Source organism: Melopsittacus undulatus, chromosome 10 (genome assembly GCF_012275295.1).
Source record: "Melopsittacus undulatus isolate bMelUnd1 chromosome 10, bMelUnd1.mat.Z, whole genome shotgun sequence".
Lineage (NCBI taxonomy): Eukaryota > Metazoa > Chordata > Aves > Psittaciformes > Psittaculidae > Melopsittacus > Melopsittacus undulatus.
In genome coordinates, this window is record NC_047536.1 from 18,472,669 (window position 1) to 18,488,177 (window position 15,509).

At 43.0% G+C, this 15,509-nt stretch overlaps 1 protein-coding gene across 5 annotated transcripts in view; it reads left to right on the top strand.

Annotated features, from left to right (window-relative positions):
* GRIA1 (glutamate ionotropic receptor AMPA type subunit 1) overlaps window positions 1–15,509 on the top strand; it is a 120,948-nt gene that overhangs the window by 61,641 nt on the left and 43,798 nt on the right. For 4 of the 5 annotated variants that reach the window (XM_005147181.4, XM_005147180.4, XM_034066769.1 and 1 more), the window contains 3 exons: window positions 1,626–1,679; window positions 13,452–13,613; window positions 14,720–14,887. In XM_005147181.4, the coding sequence (XP_005147238.2) occupies window positions 1,626–1,679; window positions 13,452–13,613; window positions 14,720–14,887 (384 nt within the window). The remainder of the gene's footprint in view (window positions 1–1,625; window positions 1,680–13,451; window positions 13,614–14,719; window positions 14,888–15,509) is intronic. The other variant, XM_031047367.2, reaches the window with a different exon arrangement.

Below are 15,509 nucleotides of genomic sequence, written 5' to 3' on the forward strand. Positions count from 1 at the left end.
AGGATCCTGTGTGGAGAACCACTGGGCAGTGAAGCTGGTGGAGCTAACATTGGTTGAGTAAAGAACTGCTACTAAATGAAGCTTTCATCAGAGTTAATTGCTGCCTCTGTATTAATGCTGGAAACCAGATGAGTTTTAATGTGCATACAAGAGCACTTCATCAGAGAAAGGCTAAGGCAGATGAACTACTTGCACAGAGCAAGTGTCAGCTCGTTTATAATCCATTTGGAAATCCTTAAATGGCTGCTCACTATAATGTGGGAGTGCTGTCCCATGGGGAGGATCAGTCTGCACATGCCCTCGTCTGACACTTCTCAAACACCCTGGTATCAGAGGGAAGACCTGGATAGATAGATCTCTGGTCAAACTCAACACAGAAGTCTTATTATTATCATTCTGGCTGTAAGGATCTTTCTGACCTCACTACTGCCTGGAAACATGGGTAGTAATTCAGAATCAATTCGTACAACAATGGAAATAAGAGGTAGCGTTGCCAGCAAAGAAACCTTATGGAAACAGCACAGTTCTCCCAGAAACTGGCAATTCTTGTTTTTACAGGTTCTTTTACAAGTTCATGTTGGTCTTGGCTAGGTTGGTCTTTACTGACATCTTTCTATATGTGGATTGGCTCAAATACAGGTGGTGTCTGGCTCTAATAACCTGGTAAGAATTGAACAATGCTGCTGGAAATCAATGCAGAGGGATTTCAGTGGAAACATGGAGTCAGCAAGAAAAATGTAATTTTTAGCTGTATTTTTTCATTTTTTTTTTTAAACAAGGGAGAAAAAGACAATATGGGCCATCTCAGCGATGACTGTCTCTATAATCACAGGCAAGCCTGCTACAGGTGGTGCCTTTCTACCTTGATAAGCGACACCTTTCCAGCTAAGATTGAAACTTTCAAATGTTACAGATCTGTAAGCAATTGTGTTGATGAAAGAGAATAAAAACCTAACTCTGCAGGCATCAGGGAGAAAGGAGTAAGTGGCAAAGAGCATATATTGGGACACCATGAATATGAAGATATAAATAATCTCAATGAACATGCAAAGGGAATCCTCTGTGACTTGCCCAAGCAGCTTTGTTCTGGAGATATGGTTTAAAGCAATCCCAGTGCATTAAAGGAGAAAGATTGTCCAATAGTCTAAACCTCCTGACATTTCGCTCAGGTAGGTGTCTGCAGCAGTGTCTCTAGCTCAGATGATGTGCTCTCTAGTCTTGCTTGATGTTTCAGCTCCATTCACAGAAGACATGGATCCCAGCTCCCCACTTTGTTCCTTTGTTGTCTGCATATAAATCTTGTTTAACCTTTAAAATTAAATAGGCACCACTGTTCCCCCCCCCCCCCCCCCAAGTCCATAGGAGACAGGTATGTTTTGGTAGTTTATTCTTCCCTGCATGTGGGATCCACTTGGTGATATTGTCCTGTCTAATTTCAGACTTGATGCTTCAATATCATGTGTGAAAGCCTTGTGCTTCTTCTAACTGTATACTTTTCTTTTTCTGTGTCTTCCTGTCCACAACTGAACAGTCTCATCAGAGAAAAAAAGGAGGGAGGAAGGGCAGAAGAATGCTTTTTTTCTTAGGTTGTTCTTTGTTAAATATCTTTGGTTTTCACCTTGCAGATTATCCAGCTCGAAAAGAACGGGAATGGGTACCACTACATTCTGGCAAATTTGGTGAGTTGTTCTAACTGTTGTTTTGTTATTTTTGCTATCTCAGTGCATGTAAAGAACTGTGTTTATAGTTACTGAGCTGACATCTTTTTTCTCGTCCACCTTTTGGTTAAGAAAAACCCCTAGAGTCCTCTGAGATGTTCTTGTGGTGTTTTCTCTGCAAGATTACCTACAGGGTATCTCCAAGATTCTTGGGGTTTTGTAATGGGTTGACCCTGACTAAACATTGGGGTCTTAGCAGTTCCATCCTCAACTGGGCAAGGGAGGGAAAATATAACAAAAGGCTCTTGGGTTGAGATAAAGACAGGGAGAAATCACTCATTAGGCACTGTCATGGGCAAAACAGGCTCTGCTTGGGGAAATCAGCTGAATTTATTACCAATCAAATCGGAGTAGGATAAGGAGAAATAAAACCAAATCTTAAAAGCACCTGACAGTGATGGGGTAACAGGGAATGGGGGTTGTGGTCAATTCATCACACATTGTCTCTGCCACTCCTTCCTCCTCAGGGGAGGACTCCTCACACTCTTCCACTGCTCCAGCATGGATCCTTCCTATGGGAGACAGTCCTCCATGGACTTCTCCAACATGCAGTCCTGGCATTGCCCTCCTAGCTTGTTTCAGTCATGCCAGCAAGAAGCTGTTAACTATTAGTAACATCTTGCTTTCTCTAACTAGTTTTCAGCATGCATCCCGTGTGTTTCACAGCCATCCTCAGAGCACCACTAAGGGCAGACTTGTTAATGATGATGCATTAAGATCCCTCTGACCTTCCAGTAAAAATAAAGTACTTATTTTCCAGCTTGGTGCTAAACCAAATCTGACTGTTATGGCTCCAAGGAATGAACTCAATGTGAAGATTTCTTTAAGGAAAGGACTGTCCCAGGGAGAGAAAGGAGAGCAGGAAGGAGCTGCCTGAGGACAGAGCACTACTGGGCAGTGGCAGGGCATCTTTTTGGAGCAATATGCTGTTCTTTCCTAGGAGGGTGGAGAATTTTTCTGCCTATGGAGGTTTGGGAAGAGGTAAGAGAGAGAAGAATATCCTCAATCCATATGGCAGTTGGAGTTTTTCCACAGCAGAACAGAATGTGTTCCCTAGATGTGCACGTCCATCCAGGGGGATGAGCAGTGGATGATGGGCTGCTGTCAGCAGCAGGGTGAGCCATGTATGCAGGGTCCAGAGCTATTCTTCCTTCCCACAGCTGCATCTTCAAGGCAGCACTGGGTGGTAAACTTTAAACTACCATTTAGTCAAGCAGTTGCTGCCGTTCTCCTTCTCTCAATCCCAAGATAACTCTGTAATTTACAAGACAAAAATGGCCACATAATTACCCCGCAGTGCCCTGGTACTGACCCGGCACTTCTGCGCTGGGTGCCTAACATGTAATTACAAAGTTAAAAATATTGCGTTGTGCAGGGGGAGACGTGGAAATTGTAGAGCAGCCAATAACTTCAGCTGCTAATTTTTAAGAAATGATAATTTGCTGTAACCCAGGTCCCAGTCCTTAGATCTTTATGAAAAGTCCGTTCATTAAAGTTAAGCAGAGAAGCTATTTGGAGTAGCTGGAGTGTGTGTATCTGCACTTCCATGTCGATCCATATGGAAGGCTAGATGAGAGTCTATCACCTCTTCTTTCTGTGTGGCTTCATAAAGATTAATACACTAAAGGCATGAGGTGGTCTAATCCTTAGGTGCAGGAGTTTTGAAGGACGTTTCCCTCTGTCTTATAATACCATACTCTCCTGCTTCCAACCTGAAGAAGCACCCTTTTGCCATCTTTAATATGATTTCTTAGCCTTTGCACAAGTGCTGAGACAACAGAGCTGGCTGGAAGAGGCTGTATACTCAGCCAGCATGGCTTATAAATAATTAACTCAGACCTAAAGGCTTTCCATTTCCCTAAACCCTCTGCATGGAGATTCTGCTCCCCAGCTGCAGCTCTGTGGACACCGGGTCTGGAGGGACAACAGAATCCACTGGTACTAGATGTGCTTTTCAAGCAGTTTAGATCTGGGGAGAGAAGAAGAAGAGTGAAAGGAATTCAAGCTCTTTCTTTTGGTCTTTTTTGGTCCTTAAAACCTAGAATTATGCAAGAGACAAACTGCAGAGATATATTAATGAAAAAGAAAAAAGAGTAGGGGGTAACCAGGCAGCACTGGAAAACCAGAATTGCACACCTCAAGGTCCAGAAGGCTCTTTCCAGGGCAGAACAAGCTTTGTCATTCTGTGTGCACATGAGCAGATTCAGATACCAGAAACCAGATCAGTTTCTCTGATGTGCTGCACCCACATGAGAGCTGCTCACTACACTGCTCAGCAAGAAGAATGGCAAAAAGACCATGAAGATCCCATGTTCCTGAGAACATATGGCAGTGAGGAAGGATGACAAGCCTTCCTATGCAGGGACATCCGTGAATGTTATAAGGGATTGGCAGAATGTGGGAAGCCAACGTCTGGCAGGGTTAAACCTTAGTGTGGATGCTCTGATCCAAGAGATCACAGTAGGTTTTACCCTCTTCTAAGGACATCTCACTGCTGGATTAGAGCCTTCAGAGGGTGTAACATGCTGTAATTTATTCCGACTGACTCATACGCATAGTGGATAGACCTTAAACACCCTACATTTTCCCTTGTAGACAAGTCCTAAGATGACAGGGTGTGCATTTCCCACCCACACACACATACCCTCATGTGCACACCCGTATGCCTAAAAACCAGCCTGATTTTGTGGAAGTGTCTTGTTCTGGAGCCAGTAAATGAAGAACTAAAAACTGCAAGTGCTTGAACATTTCATTTCCAAATTATTTTAATCCAAGGTATTCTTTTGTCCCATGTGCTGGCTGCTGGGGTACTGATTTTAGAACTCTCACCCTATACGAGGATAAGGCTGCTAGGCCTGGCTGAGACATGCTGTTTTGCACAAGTCAAGTGAGTCCTCAGCTGGTTCATAGCCTCCAAGTTCCCCACACTAACTAGAGCAAGGGGATGAATTTTCAATACCTGCCTTTTGAAATACAGCTTTAATTTCTTAGTAACTTTCCCAGTTATGGAAATGACACACTGGAACCAAATATTGGGAAACACTTATGGATAACCCACTGAAATTCTTATTTTTGGCTCTATGCTTGTTCAGAGCTACACTCAGCCAAAAAACAAACAGTGGCACACTACTGACCAGTTATAACAGCTCCAAACTGATGTTACATCAGTGAGGCTGCAAGGCAATGCACAGGCTGAATCAGGCCTATAAAAATCATCCATGGAAGCATTTAGAACATAGAGGAATTCCCTCTCTGGTCACAGATAATTCATGAACAAAGGGGAACTGGCTTGCATTAATCACTGCTTGTTCACCCAGCCGTTGCTGTCGGGTGAGCAGTAGTAAAGCACAAAGCAGAATTTGACAAGCAGCAGCAAATGAAAGCTGGTATTTCCTAGCAGGAACAGCTTTGTTTTTCAGTGAAATTGCTGTTGCCAAGGTGAGACAATAATATTTCTGTGTTCACAAATAAAATGAAACCATTCTGCACCTTAGGCTATGGGCAGACATCCTTCTCTGAGTCTGTTATGCCTGTTAAGGACACAGCCTGCTTTGTTTGCTCAACCCTGCTTGTCCCATGAAGGTCTGTCTGCAACATCACTGCAGAGGAAGGGTGCCTGTGAGCATCCTTACCCCTCCTTGAGGCAAATTTGGCACTGTCTGTGGCTTTTGCAAACTCATAAAAACCTGATCCTCGACCAGCAATCACAAGAGTTACCTCAGTTCTCTTTTACCAGTTGGCAGGCTGGATACTTGTGGAGTGCACTGGCACTAGAGGGTTGTGATCGCATCTCTCACCCTCTATTCCTTTCTTTTTGGAACTCAAAGAGGTTTGGCAACTTTAAGAAGTGTTTGCTCTTGTGAGTCTTATTTTTCTAAGCTTTGTTCTCAGCCTCTGAGAGCGTCTAGCAACCACAAAGAAAAAATACAGTCAATACCATCAGAGGACCAAGCTTAGAGACTTCTGGGATTCCTTTCTTTTGATGTTACAGGCTTTTTCCTCATAACCTCGGCTTCATGTATCTGTTTGTTCTATGCCAGGTATGTAGATTGGCTACTGGCAGCAGTGGAAAACATCAGTTCTCTTGGGCAGAGAAAAATCTTTGTGTTAAAATAAGTGACATTGGTGCGACACGTCTCTAAAAGAAAACTAGGAAAGGCAGCTGCCACATACAGTGTTTTAGCCTTTTTTCCTTCCTAGCGCCTTAGTCCAGGTTGTTCTTTTAGCAAATGCTCTTCTTTGGAGTTGAACAGGTAAGTGTATGAGATTGCTGATGCGAGGGGTAGCAGGGAAAAGTAAAGATAAAAACACTGTTGATTAGCAGAGGTAAGCATATTTTTCTGTGCCATTTTACATCAGCATGTGTCAGTGCTGAGTTAGACCATGGAGGATGTTTCACTTTGCAAGCAGTTGTCTTAGCTTTAGAGGTTATCAGCCCAGCAGCTTTGCCAGCAGAGTGGCTTGTGCAGGAGTCAAGAAATACACACTGGTTTGGTTCAGTTCACCTGTGATTTGAGCGGGCCTCTTTGATTTCCTCCTTGCCTCCTGCAAATGGAAGAGGGAGTTTGTGCACCACCAGGGCTGAGATTTAGTGACCTGAGCTGACACAGACAGTGAGGAAGGAGCACCCTCCCAAACTGGCTGTCAAAAAGGATGTTCACATCCCTGGGGAGCAAAGTTCTTCCAGCACAGGCAGAGAGCAGCTCCCCTAAAGCAATGCAGGACATGTACATCCTGCTGTGGCTGTGTGGGGACAGTCTGCTCTGCCCATGCTGGGTATGAGCTTAGTGCAAGAAACAGCATAAATGTGATGTATTGCACTAGCCATGGGTCAATGGCTCTGCTCCTTGTCCCAGGCTCCTGACTCAGCTTGCCTGGAGCTAAAATGCTGCTGTTCTCAGTCTCCCATCATCTTGAAAGCTGCCATGTGTATTTTAATCACCCTTAGCTCTTAACACTGTCTCCTGCCCCCTGAAGTATTGCTGACTGAAGGTACAAACAAGGTCAGCAATGATCGAGTTTGCATCACTAGCTGATTGGAAACTGTTCTGTGGGAGTTTCAAAAGGATGTGTGCAGCATTGGCTTCTCATCATGGTAACATCTCAAGATGCCTCATCTTGCAAAACTGATATTCTTATGTTGGAAATAGATGCCTTAGGTTATTTTTGGGTTTCTAAAATTATGCCAGTTAGACCTTTCCTCTTTCTGAGAGCTTGGTGCAAGTAGGCTCATGAGAAAACTTGGTTTTCCAGGCAAAGGAAGATGATATAATGTATCAGTGAAATTTCTGAGGTTTGAATTTCACTTCCACACGGCTTCTCTGTGCTGATTCAAAAATTATCAAGCACGAGAAGCCCTTATAACATTATCTCATCTGAATAACTGTTAGTAGAAGACACAGCAGTGCCCTGACTTAATTTCTGCTTGAATTAGAGTGTCTCATGTAAAAGAAAATCATCTGGTTTTGATACAAAAAAATTTCCCATGTGGAGGAATATGGACTGCAACCTCGGAAGGATTTTTGCAGGAGCTAATGAAGGCTCAAAAGTGTGAGTGACTTACTGGGGCTTAAAAAAATCAGTGCACATCAGGTGAACAACTGACAGATTTTATTACAGCCGTTGGAAGGAAAATTGTGTTTGCTTAAATCTCAGCAAGAGGGTGTTAAACTAACAGGTTTCCTCAGCCTTTTACAGTCTCCTAATCCATTACCCCAGCTCAACTGGCAAAGGGTGATGTGTAAATCTGTAGTATCTTCCTCATGGTGACTTCATCGGTGCTTTTTTTCTAGTCAAAACTTGCCTTGTTTCAGCTTCCTCCATCTGATTTATGCTTCTGTTTGCTAGACCAAATATTCCATTACTAACGTTTTGGTCCTTGTAAACTGTGATCAGGTTATCCCTTAATCATGTCTTTGATTGAAGTCCTGGCATCTGTCACTACACAGCACATTTCCCAAACCTTTAAATCAGTTTCTGCTCTGAAAGTTCTCTAAAGCAAACATCCAACAAGAGCATCTGTCCCTGTGCCAGGACTGAGCTTTTCAGCAAGATGTGTATGATCATTTATAACCAGAATGTGCTACAGCAGTAGGATAGGGCTGATGCAAATAATATCACAAAGAAAATCTGTACAGCTATACCAAAAAATGAGTTACTGGTTGTTTCCTGCCCCATGTCCTTGAAGCCTGGATTCTCACCTCATTTGGTTTGCTTTTCTTCAATAGATCATGGCAAAATAGACTCATCAGTCTGCAGGCTTGGGACCCTGTCTGATAGTTTCCCCTCCTCCCATCTTTCTTTTCCCTTTCTTCTTCATTTACTTTTATGTTACAGTGAGGACTCACATGTTTTGCTGCCACAATGAGATCTGACACATTAATAATTGTGCAGAAGAGAAGAAGGCTTCTCCTGTTGGAAGGCGTGCTGGAACGAGACTTGAGCAGATGGGCTCTTTTTTGACGTACCCTCCTTATTAATACAAAGTGATGGGAGTGAGGAATGACGCTTCACTAGGGAAGTCAAGCTTGAAGATAATTTGGTGTATTAGGGATGCTCCGTCTGGAAACACTCAACTTCTTGCTCCCTGCAGAAAGCCACTGGCATACCTTGGAATGACAGGAGCCACTTTGCATTCACTCAGCTATCTACAGCCATTCAGAAGCAATTGTTTGCTTTGCAATGTTTCTTACAATCAGAAAGTCTGCTAGGAGCAGCAGTCTGGCATTGCAAGCCATACGTGGATGCAGATAAAGAGAGCTGGCCTAGTTTCCCAGTGCTGCCACAGGTTTCTGTGGCACCCACCCAAGCTCAGGGTGAATTGCTTACATGCTTTTTTGCTTAAAAAGGAATATTTCAGTGTGTGACTTACAAACAAAAAGAGAAAAAAGAGAAAACATAGGCTCTGGTCTCTTCATCCCAGACAGAAAGGGACTGAAAAAACTGACATTCATTCCTGGGGTGAGGGGACTCTTTTGGATTCAACCAACAAGCCTTCTGCAGGCAATTCAAGGGAAAGGGTTATTCTTCATCTCCTCACTCAGTGATGAGCTTTACCAGCACCAGGGGAAGATCTGGAGAGCTCAGAAGGCACAGAGAGGAGAGAAAATAGCAGTTTCTCAGCAATGTGGCAGTCTTCATGTCCTTTCTCTCAGGGAAAGCCAAAACTTGGAGCAAAGACATGGAGAATTTAAGCTGTGCTGCAGGGAGGTTTATGAGCCTGCCCAGAGCTCAGCCCTTCCTGCCTGTTACTGCAGCTTCAAAGGCACATTTATACTGCAGGGAAAGTGCCAGCAATTAGCACCTATTTACTGCAATATTTAGGGAATTTGGAGGTGTGGGGCAGTGGCTGCCTGCCTGTCAATGTCTGGGTGCAGAGGTGAGGCTGCTGTTGTTGCTGCCCTTGCTGGGGGCTGGGATGATGTCCCAGAAGGAGCAATGACATCAGCGTGTAGAGAAGAGGCAGACGTTTAGGACAGTAAGGCAGTGAAATACGAGGGTGAAAGGAAAGACGTAGGGAAGTGGTACTGGCAGATTTGAGGAGGATCATGCACGAAGGAACGAGGCTTTCTCTACACTATCTGACCCACGTTTGCACTCCCCACTCCATGTCTTAGCTCCTCATGGTTTCTAGGGTATAAATAAGGAAACTGGCTCATTTCTGGGGGATTTTCTTTTCAAGGCAGATCCTTCTTGGACCAGTTAATCAAGATGGATTCACAAGGCCCATTCCAACTCATCAGTCTTCCTGCATTATGCGTTTCCTTTGATAACTGAGTCCACAAGCCCTAGAGAGGAATATAAATGTGTGACTTGCTGATACCTCTCCCAGCAACCAGGGCAGTGAATGGGACAGTAAAACAACCTTAAGCTGAAAACTGTTTTCAGTTTGAGAACAGCATAAAGAGCAGATGCAGCAAGGAAAGCACAATGAGGAAAAAACCCTTCCCAGTACTGCTCTGTTTTCTATTTGAGGGCATGAAGGTCTGTAACAGACACCCATATGATTTACTAGCAGCAGAACTTCTGCATGTAATTGCTTTGTGAGGTTCATTAATGCAGAGAAAAAAGTCCCTGGTATGGGCTAAAGATCAAGTTCCCTCCTTTGAACTGAGCCTGGCTGTTCTTGGAACTGTCTGTTGCAGATGCTCTGAATCAGAGCAGGGGTAGGAGGGAGGCTGTCTCAGCAAAGATGGAGCCAGATTTCCATGGTTTATTGTCAGCCTTCTAGCATTCAGAGAAAGCCAGGCATTTCCCAGGCACACATAAGACAGGAGGCTGTGTTCTCTGCTTTGCTGAAATGATTTTGCAAAGTGAATTTAAATGGAAGGGACAGCTAATCCTGCTGAAAGGCAGGGGGTGGGTTGACTGATGCGGTGTCCCTTCCAGACTGGTTCTTATGGTCCCCAGAGACCTGTGCCAGCAGAAGAGTTGTCTCTCCTGGAGTACATATGTACAGTGATGATCTGGGGCCATGTAGAGCTCCACATTGTCTTTGGGTTCAGTGCTTGGGCTGGAGCATGTGTTCCTTATTTGCTCCTTTTCTGCCCTAGGGTACTGGCGGTGCTGTGTAGGGAGGTGAAGCTGGATACCTGTATGTTTAACAGTTATATCCCAGATGGATGATGTCTAAAGAGCCTGAAGAAAGTCACATACCACCAAATTCCAGGGGCTCAGCGCATTTCCCTGAACATCCCACAGTGCTCCAGACATAGCTGCAAGGCCAGCTTTTGCCACTATTTACTGGCAATTTCTTGAAATGGTTTCAAAATCAATTGACCACTCCATGGGACCACAGAAATCCCATGGAGTACATCGTTCCAGCACTGCTCACTTCTTGCTGTGTTTGATTGGATGGTAAAGGAAAGAATTTCTATGCCATTGCTCCCAAAGCGGTTGCTACAAAACATGCTGCTGAAAAACCCCGTCTGCTGCCCCTCAGCAGTGGGTTGCACTCTTTCCTTAGTCAATTTTTAAGAATTTATTTTCAGTTTTCCAAATAAGACCAATTGAAACCTAAATAAAAGATTCCTTTTATTTTTTTTTGTTTGCAATAAGTGTCTATAGTTAGTACATGGTGACAGATGATTGATGACTTTTTATTTGCAAATATTGCAATTCTCCTGTTTTCTTGTTTCCTACAAGCACTGACTGATACTCCAGAAAGACAGATAAACATATTTAATTCCTGATGCCACTTTGTCAATAGAAGCATTTTCAAAAGACAGTTTGTGTCACATCTGATATTTTCTTGTTTATATGTTAACCAGCAAGAATTTACCTCCTCTAGGAGTTATTTTCTACAATATCTGACCCCTGCTATTCCCAATTCATTGGCTGTCATGTCACCCAGACCTACTCTGAGCAGATTTCAGTGGTGCAGTGATTAAAGGTCCTTTGTAATTAGAATCGTTCCTATACTGACCTTTTACTGGGGCATGTGGAGAAAGGATAACAGTTGGTAGCAGTTGATAGCAGCCAAAATGCAAAGCTATATTCAAGGTTAATGATGTCCTCGATGGTCCCTACTGCCTTAAACAATTGGAAAACCTTCAGAGGTCTCCTCACTTTTTAAAGAATCTGAATTGTGTCAAAATCAGTGAGGAAAAAGTAGTACAGCCTCTGGGAAGAAATATTTTGTCTATTCATATTATTTTAAAGCTTTCTGTAAGATGAATTACAAAGAATATTGTTGAATACTTGCTTCAGTTTCAGAGGGATTTGGCTTGGGGAAAAAGTGAAAAACAGTGTTTTCAACCACTACTGTCTCGTCACTGGTGTTGTAATCTTTGTTAGACTTTTCCTATTTAAATCTACTTTTTGAGGGGACTAGATACACCAGACATCTTACTCATACTCTGTTGAGAACTTGGGCTTTCCTTCATGCCTTTGCAGGCTTCCCAAGGAGGAGCTGGTGGCACAAACTTCAAGTTGCTGCGTGGTAGTTTCTTTTGACAGATCTTTTTCCCCTGAGTACCTCCCAGGAGCAAAATGTCAGTGTGATTTGGTCCTGGCCATGAATAACCAGTTGGCAACCTGTGAGGTCCCTCTTACTGAACCATAGGAGCTCTCTGTGTCAAAAAATACTTGGCCTGAAATGCATTAAGATGTCAGGGACAATTATGCTGCTGCATTTCCTATTCATTAACCACAGCTCTGGCTTTCTGAATCCCCTATGCTAGCAATTACACACAAGATTGATGTGGGTTTAAGCAGCATTCTGAGGAATGCATACACACAAAACGCCACTTTTTTATTCACCCAAATCACTGCACTTTGAAGAAAAACAAATCATCTGTTTCAAGCACCTTTATACCTATATCCAATCCTCAGCCTTATAAGTGGATGCCAAATTGCTTACAAAAAGCTGGAAGAAAAATGTGAAAGTCTTTAAAGAAATGTTTGAGTCACTTAAGACCCCCTTGGTATGACACTGATGTGAGAGGCCAATTTAGTCTTTTCCTTATAATCTGTTCCCTAAACAGGTTTCCATCTAACAGCTTGATCCTGGTTTTGGAAGTTAATAAGCTAATTAGTTCCCTTGGTATATGCACAGAGGACATCATTTTAGGAACCTGACTGGTGTCTTCTGGGAGTAATGTGACTTGGCTTTTTTTATCTCACACCATCATCATATGTCTGAGAAGACTGAGTTTGAGAAGATGCCTGTAGAGAACATGCAGTAGCAGGGAAGAGGAAAGGCAGGGTTCGAACAAGCTCTTCCAGTGTTTGCACTGCTCTTCCAGTGATTGCATTGTGCACAGTCCTCTCATTCATTTTCCTTCATGTATTTTGGTTGCTGATGGTACTGGGGGGATTAATTGACTACATCTCTTGTGCTTGTATTCCAAAACAATCACCAGACCTAAGCCTGTCCCATACACAGCAGCCCAAGCAGGAGGGCTGAGTCTCTTTTCAAGCATCCACTTTGTGCAAGAAGGTACAACAAATAATTTTGCATGGCAACAGCACTGAAGAGATAGGATCAAACTGGGAGACCAAAACATGACCTTACAGTGTATTTCTGATTATTTTTTTTGCTTCTGACTCAACAGGAGTGACTAATACTACAATGCCACCCTAATACACATGTGTATTTATGCACTTGTGTTTATCACATGCAGTGGGCAGTAAGTAGAGGAGAACAATAAATGAAAGCAATGTATTTCATCAGTAATGTGAAGTCCAAAGAAGCAGCCTTTTCCTCCCAGATTAGCAAATCCTATACACTGACTTTTCTAATAGCATTCCTTGACAAGCTGATCAACCAGCCACTCCTTGTTCTGCTGAAAGTTCATTCAGGATTTGATTTTCCCTACAAACTGCAATTTGAGAAAAAGCAGCTTCTCCATTGGTGACTGAGTGCATAAAAGTCAGAGCGGGGGAATAATTCTTCCTAACATATTTTGGGAATTTCAATAGTTTCATCCAAGCACTATATAGGATATATTTTTTTCTGTTATCCCACTAACTTTCTTGCAAATGAGTTGTTATTAATTTGAGCATTTGTATCCCTGGGTGGAAACTGCAGGATATGTCCAGCTCAGAGCCTGCGAGAAAGCCAAGCTCACCCCATGGCTGGAGAGGTGGTGACTCTTCAAATGGGACTTTACTTTTCAGAGGAAAGAGATTTTCCTAAACTGGCTGCCGAAATTCACAGATAGGCAGGATTCCTTTTACCCACCTATAGAGGTGTTCCTCTAATGAGCTTCTCCTGTTTCCTTCCTGTACTAGGGATTCATGGATATAGACCTGACCAAATTCAGGGAGAGTGGAGCCAATGTAACTGGCTTCCAGTTGGTGAATTACACGGACACTGTTCCCGCCAGGATCATGCAGCAGTGGAGGAATAATGATGCCAGGGAGCATCCTCGTGTGGACTGGAAGAGGCCAAAGGCAAGTGGTAAAAAAAAAAATCCTTTTAATTTAGGGCCCATCAGGCTTAGTTCAGTCTTGCTTTGTTCTTTAATCTTGTTTTAAAATCCTGTCATGAAACCCTGTCACATAATGTAATTATGGACATCATCTGGTCCAGGTGCCTCAATACTGTCTAACTTACACTACGCAGTAGTTGCTGCCTGCTAAGAAATACACAAGTTAGTGTTTCACTCAGTCTCCCAGTATTTGCTCTCTGCAAAGCTAAGGATTAAACATCTCATAACGTTTGGTATATAAAAAATACATAAACAAGAAACAAACTCATTAATTCCTTAACCTTTGACTTGTTTACGAGATATCCAGTGACAATAAAGTCTTTGCAGATGTTCTTTCTCAGCATTTCAAATCAGTGTGTACAACTGAGGGGAAATATATTTTAATTCCTAACACAGAAGACCCTGAAGCTGTTGAGGGGGGGTGGAGGTTGGGATTTTTTCTGTCTGACATTGGAAAAGAAATAGAGTTGTGACAAGCACTCATCAATAGAAATGTTAACTGCAGAAGCGTTAGTTTAAGAAAGTTGCAAGCAAATACATCAATAGGTGATCATAGGAAAAGGAATTCAATCTAATGGTCGCTGTTCATGCCAAGAGTTTTATATTGTTTTTTGTACAAGCTTCTGCTTGAATAAATTAATCTTTTGCAGAATTTTTGCAAGCAGAGTTTCCTGGCCTCCATCTGTGACCACAAAAGGTCACTTGTTGCTTAATTTTGGGGATCTCACATTTACACTGTATAATGTATTGCTTAAAAGTTCAGGTCAACGATTCTAATTAAACACAAGGACATGGGTAACAGCTTTTAAGGCTGAGTCCTCTTCAGTGAGTGCAATCTGAATCCGCATCAGGAGCTTCTCCTTCCCTCTCCCATCCTCTGGAAGAGAAGGCACTAACTTACATGAATCAACAGGGCAGCAATAATTACAGGGAGCAACAGGCTGTTGAACTTCATAGATGGAAAGATGAAAACAGAGCAAATCATCTAGAAAGCTACTGTGAAGCAAAACAGCATAGCATGCCAAGGTCAGCTCAACCTAACGGGCAACATACAACTCCTCTTTCTAGTACACGTCAGCCCTAACATACGACGGGGTCCGGGTGATGGCTGAGGCATTTCAGAACCTGCGGAGGCAGCGGATCGACATCTCCCGTCGAGGCAATGCTGGGGACTGTCTTGCCAACCCAGCCGTGCCCTGGGGACAAGGCATCGACATCCAGAGAGCACTGCAGCAGGTTTGAAACCCCATGTGTGCACAGCAAGGATGGCTGAGCATAGACTGTGGGTGGGGAAAGAGGGGTGATGAGCAACAGAAATGTTCAAACAGATTGCTTGGGGTGAGGAACTGATCCTACCAGAATAGAGCCATGTCTCCTAAAGAGTTCAGGGGTGCATCCAGCAAACTGCTTTTCCTTGTACCGTGCAGTGTGTCCTTGCCTTCTGTAATTTCTGTTGAAGTTCTGGGGTGGAAAAGCCAAAATATTATCCCATAAAATCATGGGTCCCTATTTTGATCTGCCTCTTCCCAAGGCAGAACATATTTTTGCAGATCCTTTGACTCTCTGTGAACTCAGCTTCAGTTCCAGACTGCTAATGAAGCTTAAAACCATGTGAATTCTGTCTTATGTGTTGGCTGTCATCAGAATGTTCTCAGAGCCCAGATTATGGCTTGTTTCATACTGTGAGGATTTGTAGAAGTCCTAATAGCAGCCATTTAGATAGCTTAGTCCTTAAATCTGACAATCTTGCTTTTTCATCCTGCATAAAAATTTAGATTCTTGAATAAATAAAAATACTGCATGAAACTTACAGAAAGAGAAAAAAACAACACACATTTATCAAAGACTTAGATAGCAT